Raw genomic sequence first — 18,349 nt, forward strand, 5'->3', positions numbered from 1 at the left:
AAATGGGAGGCCAAAGGGGGTAATTTAAGCATGACCTGGTACTTTACCAGCTTTATGACAGTAGTATGAGATGCCTATAGTTTGCCCACAAGCAGTTACTGGTTTAGGTAGCAGCCTTTACCATCACATTTTTTGAGAACTCCCCATTGTGAAGGCATCATGAAGTACGACACAGACAACAGATGAAAGGTTCAAAACAAAAGGATTTATTAACTAAAATGTCAGGATGGTAGAAGGCCTAACTTGCCCTATCCTAAGGTGGGATTTCCCCACCTGAACGAAAAAAGGAAAGTCTGAGTCAAAGAGTTCAATTTACAAGTCTGTCTTTGTCCAAAACCTATCCTTGCCCTCACAACTAAAACTAAACAATGTGTAGGGATGTCAATCATAAACGAAATGGTGATCAACACAAAGTTCTGAGCTTCTTCCAGCTCTTAGCATCTTCTTCAGCTCCCCTCCCCAAGAGGTGCTGTGGGAGGGGCTCTATCAGCCCCTTCTTTAACATGGCGTGCAACTCCTGTAGCAGCTGCACCATGTGGTTTTTGTTGAGCCACAGGAGGCATACAAATACACCTGCGTTGGAACTCCAAAGGGTGCCCCTGTTTGAGAACGTCCAGCACCCATCTGTCGGTGGTGATAGTCTTCCACGTGCTGACAAACTTCGACAGCAGGCCTCCCAATTAGGTGCACAAGTGGGGGCCTGAGTCCATTGACGGTTCAGGCCCGTTTTGGAGCTGGAGACGTGACCTGTGGGTGGCGCTGACGCTGTCCTCTGCTGCCGTATGCATGTGAGCGACCTGTGTACACCTCTCGATTAGGGGTATTATACTCCTTGGAGGGCCTGCCAGACTTTTCTCTCGATGAATAAAAGGACAACGATCGACGTTGCTGTACGGTCCCCAGTGAACAGGTCGTCTCTGTGTCAATCTTGATAATTTGCAGAGACTCGTCGATGGTCTTACCAAAGAAGTTCTCTCCATCAAATGACATGTGTAACACTTTGGACTGAACGTCCTGTCTGAAGTTGGTAGCTTTCAGTCATCCCTGTCGGCAAAGAGACACACCGGTGACCATTTGGAAGAAACCTGTATCTGCAATGTTCACTGCCACCATAATGGCGTGGTACGAGGCCACCTGCCCCTCTTGGAACAGGGCCAGAGTTTCCAATATATTGTCCTCAGGTAAGAAGTCGAGGGTAGGGCCCAACTTATACCATAGCTCCCGCTCATAGCAAGACAGAATGGCCAGGGCATTAGCGGCCTTAACAGTGGAGGCCGCAGTACAGATGATCCTCTTTCCCATCTAGTCCACCTTCTTCCCTTCTTGGTCCGGAGGGACCATGACCAAGGACAACGGGTTCGCCGAGCACTTTCGAACTGAGGCTGAGACCACAGAGTCGGGTGAAGACTGGGACCTCAGGCACTTGGGGGCCGATTCTGGTACCCTGTATTTCTTCTCAAGTCTATCCGATTAGGAGGAGCGGTGCTTGGGTTCTTCATTATGGCCTAGCCCTCTTCCCAGATATCGTCTAACAGGGGGACAGACATGATGGTCTTCCGTCTGGACTCTCGTCATTGATAAAGCAATCCTGCCTTTTTTCGTCTCTTCAGGCACCAGATGACAAAGGTTTGAGGCCCTGGACATCATGAACAGAGCTGACCTCATCTGGGGAGAGGCCCTGTGGGGTTCATCTGCACCCAACAGTTCCCCAGCAGCTGGAGTGAGTGGTAAGAGTCTGCACTGACATGTCTCCTATGGTGTGGGGGGAATCTGGTTCACCCCGTGGGGACCCCCCTATGAACACGGGACCCTGACCCCCTTCATGGTCCAAATAGTAGTCCTCGGGCAGATTATCGTTGCCCTCTTCGGAGCTCGTATAAATCTGCACCGGTTTCTGTGGCAGCAGGTGGACCCGCACCATTCTTAGGGTCAGCAGAAGGGACCTTACATTTTCCCTTCTCCAGAGAATTCTGGAGCGAAGCTACTAGGGGAGTTGACCCCCTTGCTCGTCTTTTAGTCGGTGCTGCAGCTGCTGGTTCACGTCGTGGTGGCAGGCTGGGACCCACAGCCACGGCGAACACAGCGGTATCTGTGTTGTGGAACCTGGCCTTCTTTGGACCCCCGAGGGCGGTGCGTCCTCAAAGGATCTCAATCTCTTTTCTGAGGGAGTACGCTCGTCGTATCGACTGGTCCTGGGGAAGCATGACCATGCCCAGAAGCAGAGTCAGAGGCCTTGCCCGACTTTAGCCACGCTGCCAGCGTCCTGTAGCAATCCTTCTTCGTTTTCTTCAAAAAACCCTGGCAAACATTGCATCCCTCTGCATCATGGTCCGAATGCAGGCAATACAGACATTTATGGTGTTGGTGTTCTATGTACACATTCCACAAACCACATTTCGCGCAGAGTTTGAAGAGGCACCTCTTCTGCTCAGTCATGGCGGAATAGCGCAAAGTAGGCTCATGCCTGGGCCTTCTCGAAACTCGATGCAAGATCTGCGTTGCTGCATAATCTTCGCTGACAGCGGGTCCTGCTGCCGGTAACTGACCTCCGGTCGAACGATGAAACGAAATCGGTCAAACAATATCTCAAAATTTGGCAAAAACACGAAGAATGAAAAATAGCTCAGAGAGCAAGAAGAGGACTCCCAACACTGAAGCGTGCAGTAGAAATCTGAAGTTAGACACCAGGGGTGGAGCTTAGGGAAACTGTCATTGGATGGGGGCACTATGACCCAGAGGAAAATGATTGGTTTAGAGGAGGAATGCAGTTGTCAAGCGTAAGCAAAATTATTTTTTCTTTTACCGAAGATTTCCAGCCTGACAACAGGGAATATTCATGAGCATGTGAATCCATGCCAGACCCCATGCTGGAGAAATATCCTTTATTCTTCCAGGCTCCTCACGAAACATATCAGTAAACTGCCTGATAAGGTCACATAGATCTTGTTTTTGATTGTTACTGAGGTGAGATGAAATTAAGGCAGTGTTTTCTGTATCTTCTGGTAAAAGAGAGGATAATATTATAGCCTGGGGCTCTGATGGATTCTTCTTCCATTTCTTCAATACGTTTATGTGGTAAACCTGGGTTGAGAGATATTCTAATTACAGGGACCCATTTGTTCCAGTACTTCGTATGGCCCATGTCACTTGGAAACTAGTCTATTTTCGGAAGTAAACAACAGCACCAGCACCTTCTGACCTATGGAAGAGGATCTCAACAAAACCTTTTTATCATAACAGGTATTTTGTTGCTCCTGTGCTTTAATAATGTGAGTCTGGACTAAAGATTTTACAGCCATCATGGGTTTTCTCAATCTGTTTGCAGTTTGGGAGACTGGAATTGGGGCATCCTCTCTCTCTCTCTCATATCCAGAACATCCTGCGGTTGTCGTCCATAAAGGAGTTCAAACAGGGAAAAACCTGTTGAGGCCTGGGGGGTCTTCCGCACTGCAAACAAGGCCCGGGGTATCATTTAATCCTAGTTCTTACCATCCTGCTCAATTAACTTTCGGATTATGGTTTTGAGAGTCTTATTAAATCTATCCAAAAAGCAATCTGATCTTGGATGGTGATCAACACAAAATTCTGATCTTCTTCAAGCTCTTATCTTCCTCTTCAGCTCCCCTCACCAAGTTCAAGAAAGTTCCACTAAAGGTTTAAAATTCCCTTTCTCAAGCTCAAAACAGTTCCACAAAACCTTGAGGTTCCCTTCCCCAAGTTCAAGGCAATACAGGTCCACACAATTCTCTGGGATCCCTTGCCCAAGTTCCAAGTAACACAGTCAAACAAAAAGGTACTTGGGGTCCTGTCCTCAAGACATCATTCATCAAGTCTCAGGGTTCCCTTCCCTAAGACTTCAACGTAGCGAGCAACGTTTGTTTCAGTCTTTCGAAGTTCAACTTAACTACAGGTCAACCTGACCCTCCTTTTGGTCTGCGTCACCAGCTTAGTTACAGTGCTCCTTCTTGGTTTGGTTCACAATGACTTTGGCAACACAATTCGATATTCAATATGTACCGTTTAGTGTTGTTTCATCTTTTCATTCAGTTCGGTATTCAAGATGCCTAGTTCAGCTTTGTTTCAAACTTTCATTCAGTTCAGCATTGAATAGCGTTGATTTTAAACTTTCATTCAGTTCGGTATTCAATATAGCATACCTCATCTGGGTTTGAACCTTTCATTCATGCAGCGCTTTGTTATTCCTGAGCAGCCCGCCCAGACAGCCCTACTTTCTGAGTGGCTTCCCTAACACGCACTGGTCGTCGGCCTCTTGCTCCGGTGGCTCCTGTTGCTTTTATTTGGGGGGGGGGAACCCCCCCCCCCCCAAATAAAAAAATAAAATAAAAATTCGAATGTTTTTTTGGCATATTTGTGTCGAGAAAAAGGCATTCGAAAATGTAACATTTGAAAAAGTCACTATAAACCGCGTACTAGGCCTGCCGGCATTTCTCCTAGTCCAAGTGCAGTAAAACAAACGTGTTCTGCAGGGACCATGAAGCATTGGGGGAGAGGATACAAATGTCAGGAGCTTTCATCCAAAGATTTTTGCAGAATTAGTGAACTGTGCCCATGTCCCTCTAGTGAGAATACGATGGAACATTTGGAGAGGAAGGGTGGAGGCTGTTAGATGAAACAAAAAGGACCAAATTACAACAAAGGGATGTTTAGAGGTACGCAAAACTCAGAAAAGAAAGGTTCATCTTCTTCTCCTTTAATCGGTGCCTTTAGTATCATTTTTTAAATTTTATTTGTTTAATATTTAAACACTCAGAGGATTCGTACATTTATGGCATACAATGCAAGATAGTATTTTGTAACATAAACCTTCAAACCAGTAAACGCAGTAAAAATGAAGTGTTACTCACTGAGTAAAAAACATACTCCTAGTCCACAGTCTCCTTTCCTTCATCCTATGGTTTATAGTCATAATATCGAAAAAATAATGTCGAAATACAAAAATGTCGAAAAAAAATGTTGAAAAGAAATAAATCGAAAACATATACATATAATAGAAAAAGTCATTTTTTCGAAAAATAAATGTTGAAAAAAAAGTCGACCAACAATGATAATATACACATGGAAAGTGTCATCAATAGTACCCTTTACATGGGGGGGTTCCCCCAACCCTCCCTCACCAACACCCCGTAATCACCCCCTGCCCCCTTCCCCTCGTATCTAACACATACGAAACCCCCACGAAATGAAGAATAGAAAGAGTTAAGCAAATAGGTGACAACCACGAGTAAAGAACATTGCCTAAATACAGAGGAACAGATGACGGTTGCGAAAAACCGTCATTACCTGACAGAACCCAACGTCAGAGCGGAGTACAGTGAATTGTATACAGTTACTTCAGGCTAAAACAGGTACTATTAACATAACTAACATGTAACTACTATTGAAATATCTTACTATAAATAAATGTGTGACAGGAATATTAAAACAGTGTCTTTTCTTCTTTGTTTTAGACTAAAAAATGGCAGACAAAGTGGAGTATATAGCTTCACAAAAAGGAGGAAAACAGATGGTTTACAATGGATATATTTACTATCGAGAGGCAGAAAAAAAAGAACGCACATATTGGAAGTGTACTGAGTATGGCAAGACAAAATGTAACGCAAGGGCAATAACTGAGGCTTCTAACATAAAGATAAAAGGCGAACATAACCATCTGCCGGATAAAACAAATATTATAATAAAAAAAACACTTCACGAACTGAAACGCAAGGCAGTAGAAAACAAGGTGAAGTAAGTGGTTCGGTTATTGCAACTGTATGTGACAAGTTACGGGCACAAATGCCAGGAGAAAAACTAATGCAGCGTACGGTAAACCAGAAAAAACAACAAAAAGAAAATCTGCCACTGGCACCAACAATATACAATGAAGTGACAATACCAGAAGTGTTTAAAGTAACTACAAAAGGAGACAATTTCCACCATGCAACCATAGAAATAAACAATGAAAAAATAATAATATTTTCAACTGCTACAAACTTCCAGCAACTGAGTCAAACCCAAATTTAATATAAAACTATGGAATTGTTACTAAGCAACATTAGAGGGGAAACCAAGAACAAACAATGCATTAGAAGGATGGCATAGCCGAATAAACAAAAAGTTCAATACCAAAAACCCAAACTTTTGGAATTTTTTAAAGGAGTTACAAAATGAGCAAACACACCAGGCATTTCGACTTTCACAAACAATATCATTAGCAAACGCAGAAACGAAAAGAAAGAAATACAGAGATTACGAACAAAAACTTGAACAACTAGTACACGATTTTGATGAACAAAATAAGGAAAACTACCTGGATTCAGTAGCATTTAACTTAAAATGTTAAAAGTACTTAGGTTTTCGTAGCATCATCGCTCCAACATATCAACACACAAGCGTATCCAAATACACCAACTTGCAAACTCCATAAATCCCAAACTCCAAAAGACAGTCCGTAGGAAAATCCCCCCCAAAAAAACGAAGAAAAATCCAAATCCGCAGTATAAAACAGTGAAATCCAGCACAGAAGAAAAAGTGCAAATCCAAAAACATCCCGAAAAAAAAACACAATCCAAGAGAAAAGTGCATAGAACCAAAAAACCCATAACATCCATGAAATCCGGAAGGAAAAAAGCCATTGGGTCCCAAAAAAATCCAGTGAAAAAAAAACTAATCCACAAAATCCATGCACAGAGAAACGGAGACCCGAACGCAACGGGAACGGTTTCGGAATGAACTTTAAAAATGGCGGTGACGCTTACGTGCACTCACGTAGTGTACGTAACGTACATACAAAACAACAACAAATAACAAATAACATCAATATGTATATGTACATTTCTAATGCAATAGCGCCATCTAATCGAATATAGTTATAATGAATGTTCAACAGCAGGAAAGCATTCTACCTATTTATTATTTAATATTTATTGTTAGTTAAACTTAAAATAAAGAGTTTTTTAAATGAAATAATTAGAAACATATTATAAATATTGTAATACTATTTTGAATGTTTCAATATTAAATTACATATGCTTAATAAAATAAATATAAATACGTACCTTGTATATCCTTAATGTTCTTTATATATTGCATGTATTATTATTTTTTTTCGAAAAAAAAGTAGAAAAAAATTCAACATTTTGTATTTTCAACATTATTGTTTTTCGAATAAATATTTTCGATATTATGACTTTCGAAAATATTGCATTCGAAAAAATGACTGCTCACCTCATCCTATATGGGCGTCCCTCACTAGGGACGAGAACAGAACCTTTTTTCACCAGAAAATTACCACTTTCCCTTTAAATGTATACACACAGGGGCACGGCCCTGGGAGCATGCGCTCCCCTAATTCCGCCCACCGGCAACACACCTCAGTCCCCTTTGACGTGTCGGATGTATTCAACTGTTCAGCGTCGCTGGTCTTTTTTTAGGGGGAAGGATGGTGGGACGTATGGAGGAAAGAGCACTATGGACTAGGAGTACGTTAGTCACTTCAGTGAGTAACACTTAATTCTTCCTATGCCCCTCACTCTTCCTTCCTGTATGGGCAACTACAACTGATGAGAACACCCTGGGAGGAGAGGTTGATACTCTATGCAAACAGATTACAAAGGACAGCCTGGGCAAATGCTGCGTCAGCCCTGGCGCTGGTGTCCAGACACTAGTGCTTGCAGAAGGCCAATGGAGTGGCCTATGTGACAGCTCTGCTAATGACTTGCCACAGTATGTGACGTTGGAAGGCAGCTGTCGCTGCCTTGGCTGTTATAGCGTGAGTGTGCTTGCCCCTTAGTGAATCTTTGTGCTGAACCTTGTATGCCTCTTGGATGGCAGCCGTCATCCATCTAGCTATTGATGACTTGGACGCTTTTTATCAGGCCTTGAGCCTCCAAATGTGACAAATAAGGTATCAGTCTTGCGAAAGGCCTTGGTCCTGTCAAGAATTTTAAAGTCCTTCTGACATCTAAACAGTGGAGAGCCTTTTCGGCATCTTCCTTGGGATTTGGAAAGAAAGTGGGCAGCATGATCTTTTCATTAATGTGGAAAGAGGAGACCACTTTTGGTAGGAATCTGAGGTGCGCATGGAGCATGACCTTGTCCCGATGAAACGTAGTGTGGGGCGCGGAAGCCACCAGAGTCTGAATCTCGCAAACTCTGCAAGCTGATGTGGGGAAGAAACCTTCGCACGACGGGCACCTGCTGAAGCCAGCCGCGGTCGAAATGCGCCAGGGACAGACTAGGGCACTGGTTGATGGTGTTCCCAACCTGAACATTTGAAAAAGAAAGGATTAGGGAAAGTGCATGGAATTTCAAGGCTTGAGGCCTCACCCAGGAGCGCTGGTGAAAGTGGTCCATTCCCGTCGACGTGGAAAAAAGGACTGAGGTGTGGCTCAGGTGGGCAGGGTAAGCGGAACGCCTGCTCCCAGGGCTGCGCCCCGCGTATAAAGGAAAAGTGTTATTTTTCTTGTGAAAAAAGGTTCTGTTCCCGTCCATAGCAAGGGACGCCATACAGGGTGAAGGAAAGGGGATGGGACGTATGTGTACGATTCTGCTTATGTTTTTTCATCACATCATGAATCAGAATCATCATCTTCTCTTGCCAAGTTCTGTAACTATCTCCAGAGATCCTGCCATATCTCTTTAGGTGTACTACTCCTAGAGAAGAGCGTATATTTCTTTCTTCTATATCATTAGCCCATAATACATCAGAAAACCATGATTCTGCCGTGCAAGGAGATCTGCATTTCTACTTTTGTAGGATACTTTGTTTAGCCAATAGCAGACATAGGTTCAGGAATCTGCGACCGGCAACTGACATCTTCTTTTTAGGGAATTTCTCAAACTACAAAGTCTTTAAAAGAGGAATAAAAAACATTTTAATGAAAAAATACTGTACCTTCCAGCAAACATAGTTTCTGCCTGCAGAGCAATTTCATCAATATCAGGAACATTAACTGTGAAAATTAAAATATATTTGCAAAATCAGCAATATCATTCACAAGTTTGAATTAAGGTTTTCCGTTTTATAAATCAAACAATATTGTAAATGCAACATTTGGGTACTCTATCTTCCTTGAAACGTAATTTCTCAATCTAAGCAAACACTTTTAGATGAAAACATAATGGGCAAAAAGTGTTCACGGACAGTGAACTAAATCCACAATATAGAACATGCGCATTCCGTTTTTACTAGGATTACCATGTCCACAAAAACGATCTCAGTTCAACACATACTGAAGGCTAAAGTGAAATCTGTCATTAGTGTTGATTCTTTTAAAGCATAGTTCACATTTTCTCCATAGCACAATTCAAAAGGCAATACTTTTCTATTACAACACGCAATGCTGCTCCTGAAAAGTAGTTGCTCTGGTATGCCTGTCAAATAGCTCAGCAAGTTAAGCACCCACTCCATAGATCTTTGTGGAAACTGCCGTCACACATTCCAATCCAGTCAAGTAGTTACTACAAAGAAGATGAAGATAATGTGCCGCTTAAAACAAGTGTATAATTGGGCTGTTTCACAAAGAATGGGAAAAACTGATTATTCAAGCAATGGATAAGAGTTACAATTTCTCAAGTTGCTCCAACTACTTTAAGTTCAATTGAATGTCTTTTAAAAGTCTCTCCCTAATGTCACTCACAGTCTCTTGCACCAAGGAGTGGTTTACAGGCCTGCTGTGCCTTTTTGGTTGTTCTAATTTATTCTCGCCGTTGTGGGCCAGGGAGTCCACAGCACCCAAAATCGCCACTAAAAGTGAGGACAGTTTGCAGGTTCAACAGGCTGGTGTTTAGCCTCCTCCGGTCCACCTCCCTGTCCAGGGCCCTTAGTCCTGTAGCCGACAGCCTATTCTCCTCACCACTCTGACATCAGCTTGTTCCTATGGGTCCTCTTTCTGGTATCTGCCCTCCCCTCTACCTATGACCTAGCTCCTACTAAACCTCCTTGATGCATCGTCACATGCTTGTGCCTCCTTCCACATCACTAACACATCCCATAGGAATGATATTCCACTAGTTTCTTATGGGTTCCCTCAGACCTCTCATTCTCTCCAACTTCCCCTTTCATCAGATTCTCCATTGATATTATTCTGATCTCCTCATCCTCCTGGCTTAACCACATTCCTCTACACTTCTCTTCACTGCCTCCTCCGCTATTCCTCTCATCCCCACCTCCTCAGATCAACTTGTAATCCATAGGCCTTACTCTCTCCACCACTCGCTTTGACGCTTCTTCTCCTTAGCTCTTATATCCAATACCACCAACTTTGCTCCTCCTATTGTCGCCTAATCCTTAGCTCTTACAGTCTGCTCCTGCTCTATCCGCTACAATCTCCTCTCTGTCTCCAGCATCGTGTTCCTTCAGCCACCTCCAAACATGCACGGTCTCCTTCTCCAAACACCCAAACTGTTAGATCTTTGGGAATTATTTTATATGTCATTTCCCCCTAACCTTGGGGAATGATTCTCTGGGGTCATACACACATGTAGTGTGTATGATTACTCTCGCTTGTGCAGGATTGAACATTCGGGAATTGATTCTCTGCCTCAGGTGGATCTATTTGATTGATGAAGCTCCCCCAAGCTTGCCAGACCAACCCTATACAAGGCCAGACCACCCTCTTCAAATCAGTAAGTCTCATGCATGCACACACGAGCCAGAGCTCTGGGATGAAAAGGCACAGCTAGTTTTTTTTCTGGTAGATTGTCATCTACCATCTAATATTGGTAAACTGTGCTACCTTTCTGCTTACAGTACAGTTTCTACTAGTAAAATGAGAAGTATTCTTCAATCGCTGGGTGTGTATAATAAAGGGCCTGTCAGGATCCTAATTTCACAAACACCTTAAGCAATATTCTGCATCTCCCTTAAAAGGCAGCATGTAACCAAAGTGCCAAGTGACAAGCCCCTGCTTACTTATCTGTGTGTTGTGGGGACAATCAGGGAAATCACCCCACAATACCTCTGGGCCCTGCATCACAGAGCAGCTGGTGTCTCCCGGTCTTCATGGTTGCCCTCACAAAGATTAAAATGGTCAGGCAGAGTACACCATCACACCACTCAGTCCTTAGTCTTTTCAAGGTTGATACACTTAGTATCATTCATTTGAAAGCATTGACAACCAGGAGTATTCTGGAATGAAGAACTATGTAAAACCTTTTCATGATCGTCTAACTAGTTTCATACAACCTCAAGACACATTCGTTTCAGCAATTTCAATGTTCACAGAAGTTGGAAGTCAAGCAGAAGGAATAGAAAATAAAAGGTCATGAGCTTGATTTTGAAGGCAAAAAGTTTGCATTTAACTGAGGGTGGAAAAAGTCTGCCTGGATCTTCGTGTAGCTGGTGGGCAGTAAGAGAGGACATTAACATAATCTCAAAATATTGGAACAAAAATCTTAAACTGTGAAATTATTGCGAACTTTGTTCGCAAAAACACTCAAGAAAAAAAGTGGTATTCAGCAGAGAACAGTTTCATGCGCCCATTGTGAAGGCATCATGAAGAAGGACACAAATAACAATTTCCAATTTTTAAAAAAAACAACATTTTATTAAAAGCAAGCATTGGCAATACCAATGGTTTGGGTGGTACCTGTTCTTTGTATTTTGCATTTATAGGCATCAGGGTGTTGTGATGAGAAAATGGACACAAACCCTTTAAGATGGACGGACCTGGAGCAGTGGGTGGGAGGCGGAAGGAGGAAGGAAAGGAAGGAGGGAAAAGGGGAAGTTAGCTACGTGTAAGGAAATAAAGAGTTAAGTTGCAAGTCATTGAGGCTCCTGTGTTGTCTGATGGAAAAGCAAGGAGGGCCACAACAACTGGCTAAGAAGTGAAACGACCCATGCAGCCTGCCGGCACGGAGCTCGGGGCTAGCACTGGAAAACGCAGACAGAGTGGACCAGACTGGGAACTGCCATCTGGAGGTGGGTGACGAGAATGAGGAGGAATCACCGGCGGCGGTGCGGACCGAATGGGAAGCAGCAGAGGAGTGCCTGCAAATTCAGCCAGCGTACGAGGAGGGACACGCCGAGTCAAGTAAGACAGTAGAGGAGGGCTGCCAGGTCACCAGAGCAACAGGCGCAGGTGGAGATCCACGCGCACTGAGAGGAGGAAGCACCAGTCGAAGGAAAACACTGGCACAGGCCAGCTGAGGTCACCCGCACAAGGTCAGCGGTAACAAGGTCCACTGTACAGAGCAGGGAGAGCAGAGACTGGGAGAAAGGCAAAAGCGAGCTGACCAGGCTGCCTGCTGAACGTGATGCGTACATCAAAGGAGGCCGCGTAGCACACCAAAGGAGCCCGCGTAGCACACATGGCCAGTGCGCTCCAAAAAAAAATAAAAAATCCCACATGAGAGAAAGCGCCATTAGGAGAACAAGCAGCACTAAACAAAAAACAATGAGAGAAGAAACACAAAAGGAAGATAACAAAACCTGCACCAGAGATACCCAGAAAAGTAGCAAAGCATAGCAGCATGCCCACACAGGCACTATAAGAGCACCACCAGTCTGTGCGACTAGCGGAAAAAAATTAAAATAAAGGGAAAGAAACAAAGGGCCACCAACCCAGGAACGCCACAGAAAAGTGAAGCAAAGAAGGAAACAACCACACACTAAGAACCTACCAAGTGGGGCGTGGCCTAACACCGAAGGAAATGGCTGCATAACTCAATCGCTCCGTCCCACCGGCGCAAAACAAAACATTAAGTGAGCTTACTTTTACTTTTTTCTATACATCAGTCTCCTGCAGCACTGTCCAGTATGTGCTCCGTGTGCGAGCGCTGAAACCTCAACGTTTTTGGCCATAAAGTGAGTGGTTTATCGAGCAGCGTCTTCTCACCAGCAGCTGACCTCAGCCGGGACCGCCCTCCGTGTGGAGAAGCTCAGCGTTGGATTGAATGTGACGCGCAGGCATAGGCCTTGAAAGTGGCTCCTCCATCCATCTAACGCCACCACAGGCGTCATAAGCAAACTGCACCCTTCAACGAAGTGAGACTTTTTTTTCTTCTTTTGTTCATATATTTCTGTGCTTACTTGTATATTTACAAAAGCACACACTAATTTTAACGGACCCTCAACTGCAGAATTCCATAAATCGCTGTATTCTACTCTGCAATATTTCTCTGTAACGGAAGCGGCACCATTTATACAAATAATATCCTCTCTGCCTGGACCAGTTCTTAATGATGTAAAAATGCCCTTTTAAGCAGTTTAAGGTTTAAATAAATACCAAAACTCTAACATTCTCCAGTGTGCGTTATACAATTTCTAAACTTTGAGGAAAGGCTTTTCCATTAATTTCAGCTGAGCAACCAAGTTACCTAATAACATATGTAAGGCTATTATCTGTTATCAATTCAGATTTGTGGAAGCGCACCTTAATATAATAAGTGGCCTGATATAAGGAGACCAAGCTATATTACATGTTTCAGTTCAAGCCATTCTAGAGGTAAACCACTCAATGATGATTTATTTATGCAACTGTAAGCGCTGTTGATAATTCTGAACGATAGTGCTATATTTATCTATATATAGTTTTGGAAATTCCCCTTCATATGTTCCACTTAACCGTCGACTCAGTTCACCTTTGACGCAGTGCATTTGCTCTGTCTACTACCTACATCAGGTTGCTACAACTATGGCTACCAGTAAAAACAACCAAAAAAATGCACCAGCCATTAAGGATTCTAACACTTCATCAACCAACCTTAAAAGACCTAAGAGTGACTCTCCACCGCCGCCCTCTGTCTCTGACCCAACCATAGAAGCCATTTTATTGGAAATTAGACCCCTTAAACAATTCATCGTGATGACAAGCCAAACATTACAACAATTAGATGACAGATGGTAGGGCTTTGAAAATAGAATGGAGGAGGTGGAGAAAAGAGTAGGTCAAGTAGAGGATGTATCACCTAGAGTGGAGAAACTTGAGAAATCCATCAAGGATCTACAGAAACAAAATGAAGATTTGGAAAATAGGAACAGGCGGAATAATCTTTGAATTCCTGGTCTGCCCAAGTGTTGTGAAGGGTCAGACCCAGTTGAGTTACTTTCTTGAAAAAACTACTACCAGCCATTCCCATGGAAACATCTCTTAACATACAACGGGCTCACTGCATTGGCAACCAAAATCTTCTGCGTCATTTCATACACCTCCTAGAATACTTATATTTTATCTTCTGGAGTATACTCAACTCCAACTCATTCTATCAACATCTAAGGAAAAGAAGTCACTCACACGGCATGGGAATAAACTTTATCTATCTCAAGATGTTGCAAGAAGTACAGCAATAGCGAAGGAAAGAATTTTTATCCCTACGCCCTGTGTTGAAACAGCTTAACATACGGTATGGTTTGTACCATCCATGTTCTTTCAAAGTCACACATGATGGTCGCTCGGTCATGTTTGATGAACCAGCTGATCTAAGAGCCTTTATACGTACCATCAAGACTGACAACATGGACACTTCTAATCCTATGAATCCTTCAACCTCTTCGGGAACATGAAGTATTTCCTATATTTTACTGGTCTTTTTTTTTTCCTAAGCTTCTCACTTAATGCACATATTATTCTCTCAGTATAACTTGGTGGGGTGGGCGCTCTGATGCGTCCCTCTTTTTCCTTAAGGCGGCATTGTAGGCGTTTCCCACCTCTGATATAACTTTTATCCCTTTTTTCCCCCATTCCTGGTCTGATCTCCCCCTATAACATGTCAAAAGCTTCCTTCTTTCTGATGTTATGGTTTGTTCTATGTTCGCTTTCACAGGTTACAATACTCAATATCAGACCCCCCTTCCCTCTGCCTATTTCCTCATATGTTTCCCTTTTGTGTCTCGCCCCATGGGATTATTTTTATATTTTAACGTTATCGAAATATATTACTTTGATGAAATTACTGGTTCTCTGATGTGCTTATGTCATGTTTATGTGCTATGCATTCTGGATTTACATTCTTTTTTTTTAACTATGCTATTTAACTGTGTAACGTGGAACATCAAAGGATGTAATAACCCTGTTAAAAGATGTAAAATGCTGTCTCATCTCAACAAATTGAAACCATCTGTGGCATCCATTCAGGAGACTCATTTATCTAATAAGGAGGCCAAGAAGCTTAAGACCTCATGGGTTAAAGAGGTTATTACCAGCCCCGCAGTTGCAAAGAAGAATGGAGTTGGCATTTTACTTAGCAAAAAACGTTTATGTAAAATTGTGGATCAAGACGCTGATGCTGAGGGGCGCAGGGTGTGGGTCAAGCTCCTGATCGACTCCTTACACATTACTATTCTAAACATCTACGGACCCACTCTGCCTGACCCTAGATTTTGGAGATCAACCAAAGAGATGATTCTTAGAGATGGGTTTACCAATCTTATTGTATGCGGTGACGTCAATCAGGTCCTGGATCCATTTATGGATCAAAAATCCAGCTGTATATTCAAAAGCACCAAATTGCATAAGTCTTTTCTAACCTGTCTGGCCAATACTGGTTTGGTTGACTGCTGGCAGCTCTCCCATCCTACACAATTAGATTATACGTTTCACTCCTCTCCTCATAACACACTTTCCCGTCTGGATTACATTTTCACCTCCAAAATTACTTACAGGCACCATGATTAGCTCCATATTTTCCAACATAATTATCTCAGATCACGCCCCTGTTAGCACCTCCTTTGAATTTGATGACATGAGAAAACCTTCATCCCGTTGGAGACTTAATAACTACTTGTTACAAGATCAAAAATGTATTGATTCCTTTCATGCGTTCATACAACAATACTATAATGATAATCTAGATAGCAATACCTCCACAGTAAATAACTGGGACGCATTCAAGGCAGCACTAAGAGGCCATATTATGGCTTATTCAGGGAGAATGAAGAAAATACGAAAACAACATCTAGATGATCTTTACTCCCAGCTGACATCTTTAGAACAATGTTACTACAAGAACACCAATCCAATGAACCTCCGATGTGTCATGGCTTTACGCTTTCAAATCAATAAAGATCTTACTGACTTGGCTGCTGAAACCATCTTAAAATATAAAACCAAAATGTATCAAACATCCAATAGGTCCAGCAAATCACTTGCTTCATACCTAAAAAATAAGAAAGAAAGGTTTTATATATCTCAGATAAGAGATCATTCAGGCACCTTACATACACATCCAAATGATATAATGAATTGCTTTAAAACCTTTTATGAAAACTTGTATACCCCTGAATCCTCTGTCCCTACGGAGAATATCAAATAATTTCTTAATAAAGTCAATAGATCATCCTACGCTTGCACTAACCTCTCTCATTTGGAAAAAGACATTGCTCTCTCTGAAATTACACATGCCATCAAAGGTCTAGGTAAGGGTAAAGCTCCAGGATCAGATGGCCTATCTGCTGAATTTTACAACGCTCTTCCCCATTCCTTAGCCCCAAAACTTAAATCACTATTTTCTTACTTTGCCTCCCAAACATTCTCCTCTGGCTCCTCTTGTTTCGGTAGCGATACTTGTTAGGCAGAAACCTGTGCAGTTCCCTTAGGGAACACTGCAAAAGATTTAAGACTACAGGTGTTGGCAGTAAACCCACTTGGTAGCAGTCCGCACCACCCAGATTTACCTGGTAGCTGTGGCTGAGCAGTCAGACTTCCCTCAAGAAGAGTTAGGCAGTATGCAAAGTATACACAATAGGCATTCAGATACAATAATACAAGCAAACACTGACCAGAGCTTTGGTATCAAAGTATATAATTATTTATTTAAAAACACACAGTTTGAAACACTCCAGCACTCTTATTGTAAAATATTCTAAACACAGTTACTATTGTAATATATACACCCCTTTTTCCTTATCAGATAAGTCACAGTAAAACACCACTTATTTTCATACAGAGGTGAGCGCTTAACTAGATTGCACTCCAATAAGTTTGTGAGAAAGGGAGGAAAAAAGACAGAATATGGAAAGGTACACCACTCTAAGATTCAGGAACACTATTAGCAAGGCAGAAGAGCAAAAAGTCACTGGTGAGACAAAGTCCAAAGGCTGGGCCCCCTCTTAGAGAGAGCAGAGCACAAATCTGCCCAAGATCACACAGTTACACTAGGCTTAGAAAGTCTTGCAGAGGGTTGAAAAAGAGTTTAGAGAGGCTTAAGAAAGTTTAGCCAGGGTGTCCCAGACCTACCCAGGTTCGAAAGCCGGGGGTTAAATCTACCCCGTACAGTCGGTAGCAAGGGAAGCCAGGCGGGACACGGTACCTTAAGTGGGAAGGATCCTCCAGCGGTGGCAGTTGTTCCTGGTAGTGCGTGCAAGTTGCATCTTCGTCCAGGGGAAGAGAAGATCTCGACTTGGAGGAAAGATGAAGGTCATTGCACTACCAGGACAGAAACCAGCCGCAGAGTTTTCCGGTTAAAGGTGGTACCTTTGTTTCGCGGTCGTGGTAAAACGTGGTATCCCGGTTGCCGGGGTGCTTGGCACGGGCAAGGCGGCCACGAGGTACGTCGGGAAAGCGAAAAGACGGTGAAACCGGTAATCCCCACCAGTCAAAGGAAGAAGACTCTCTGGCGGGAGATCTCCTCTGTCGTTGGGAAAAGTGGTGAGGCGGTCCAGCAGGGCTCCACCGGTGGTGGTGTCGTGGCAAGTCGGCTCAGCTTCTCCCTCGTCGGATTCTTAGGTCCTGTGGCGACTTCTGAAGTTCCAGTCCCCAAAGCCCTGCTTTTATGCAGCAAACCCCCATTCACTCAGCCTAGCTGTCACTCAAACATGCTAAGTGGTGAGCCGGCCAGCTCACCACTTGGGCCAATCAGGATGGAGTGCGACTTGAGTTGCCTAGGCAACTCAGTCGAGGGTGCCTAAATTTCCCTCCACCCCTCCTAAGTACCCCAGACAGAGTGGCACCACTTTGGAGGGCTTCTGTGGAGAAGCCCGCCAAAAAGTGGAACAAAGGGCTCGACTTGGGTTGGAGTCACAGAAGAGAACACAGACGCCATTTTAGAATCAAGTTTTGGCAAAAAAATACCAACCGGAGAATTAATATTAATTAAATAAACCGGTGGTATGTTCGAGGCTACTGTAAATAATTAAATAAAGGTAGTGGCCTAAAACAATGGGAAATCCCATAGGAAAATATTCGCGGTTGAATATAAAAAGTAGTATCCACTGCCACCAGGCAAAACTCGATCAGGGGGGACGGAGGCGAGCCCCCTCGACTAACAGACCCTGGGGCAATTGAATTGCCCCAGCCAGTACGTCCACAATATGATGGTTTGTACTGGTTCTGTTCAGAATTTAAGACTAGTAAAGTCAATGGTGACTTAACATGCCCTGGGAGACAGTAGTCAGTCCCAGGGTATGGAG

General features: G+C 43.2%; 1 protein-coding gene across 9 annotated transcripts in view; it reads right to left on the reverse strand.

Annotated features, from left to right (window-relative positions):
• Positions 1-18,349, reverse strand: part of ITPR2 (inositol 1,4,5-trisphosphate receptor type 2) — a 4,412,221-nt gene that overhangs the window by 2,030,703 nt on the left and 2,363,169 nt on the right. For all 9 annotated transcript variants that reach the window (XM_069628470.1, XM_069628469.1, XM_069628465.1 and 6 more), the window contains one exon: positions 8,897-8,954. In XM_069628470.1, the coding sequence (XP_069484571.1) occupies positions 8,897-8,954 (58 nt within the window). The remainder of the gene's footprint in view (positions 1-8,896; positions 8,955-18,349) is intronic.

This window comes from Ambystoma mexicanum, chromosome 12, assembly GCF_040938575.1.
Source record: "Ambystoma mexicanum isolate Mex_15411 chromosome 12, UKY_AmexF1_1, whole genome shotgun sequence".
Classification (NCBI taxonomy): Eukaryota; Metazoa; Chordata; class Amphibia; order Caudata; family Ambystomatidae; genus Ambystoma; species Ambystoma mexicanum.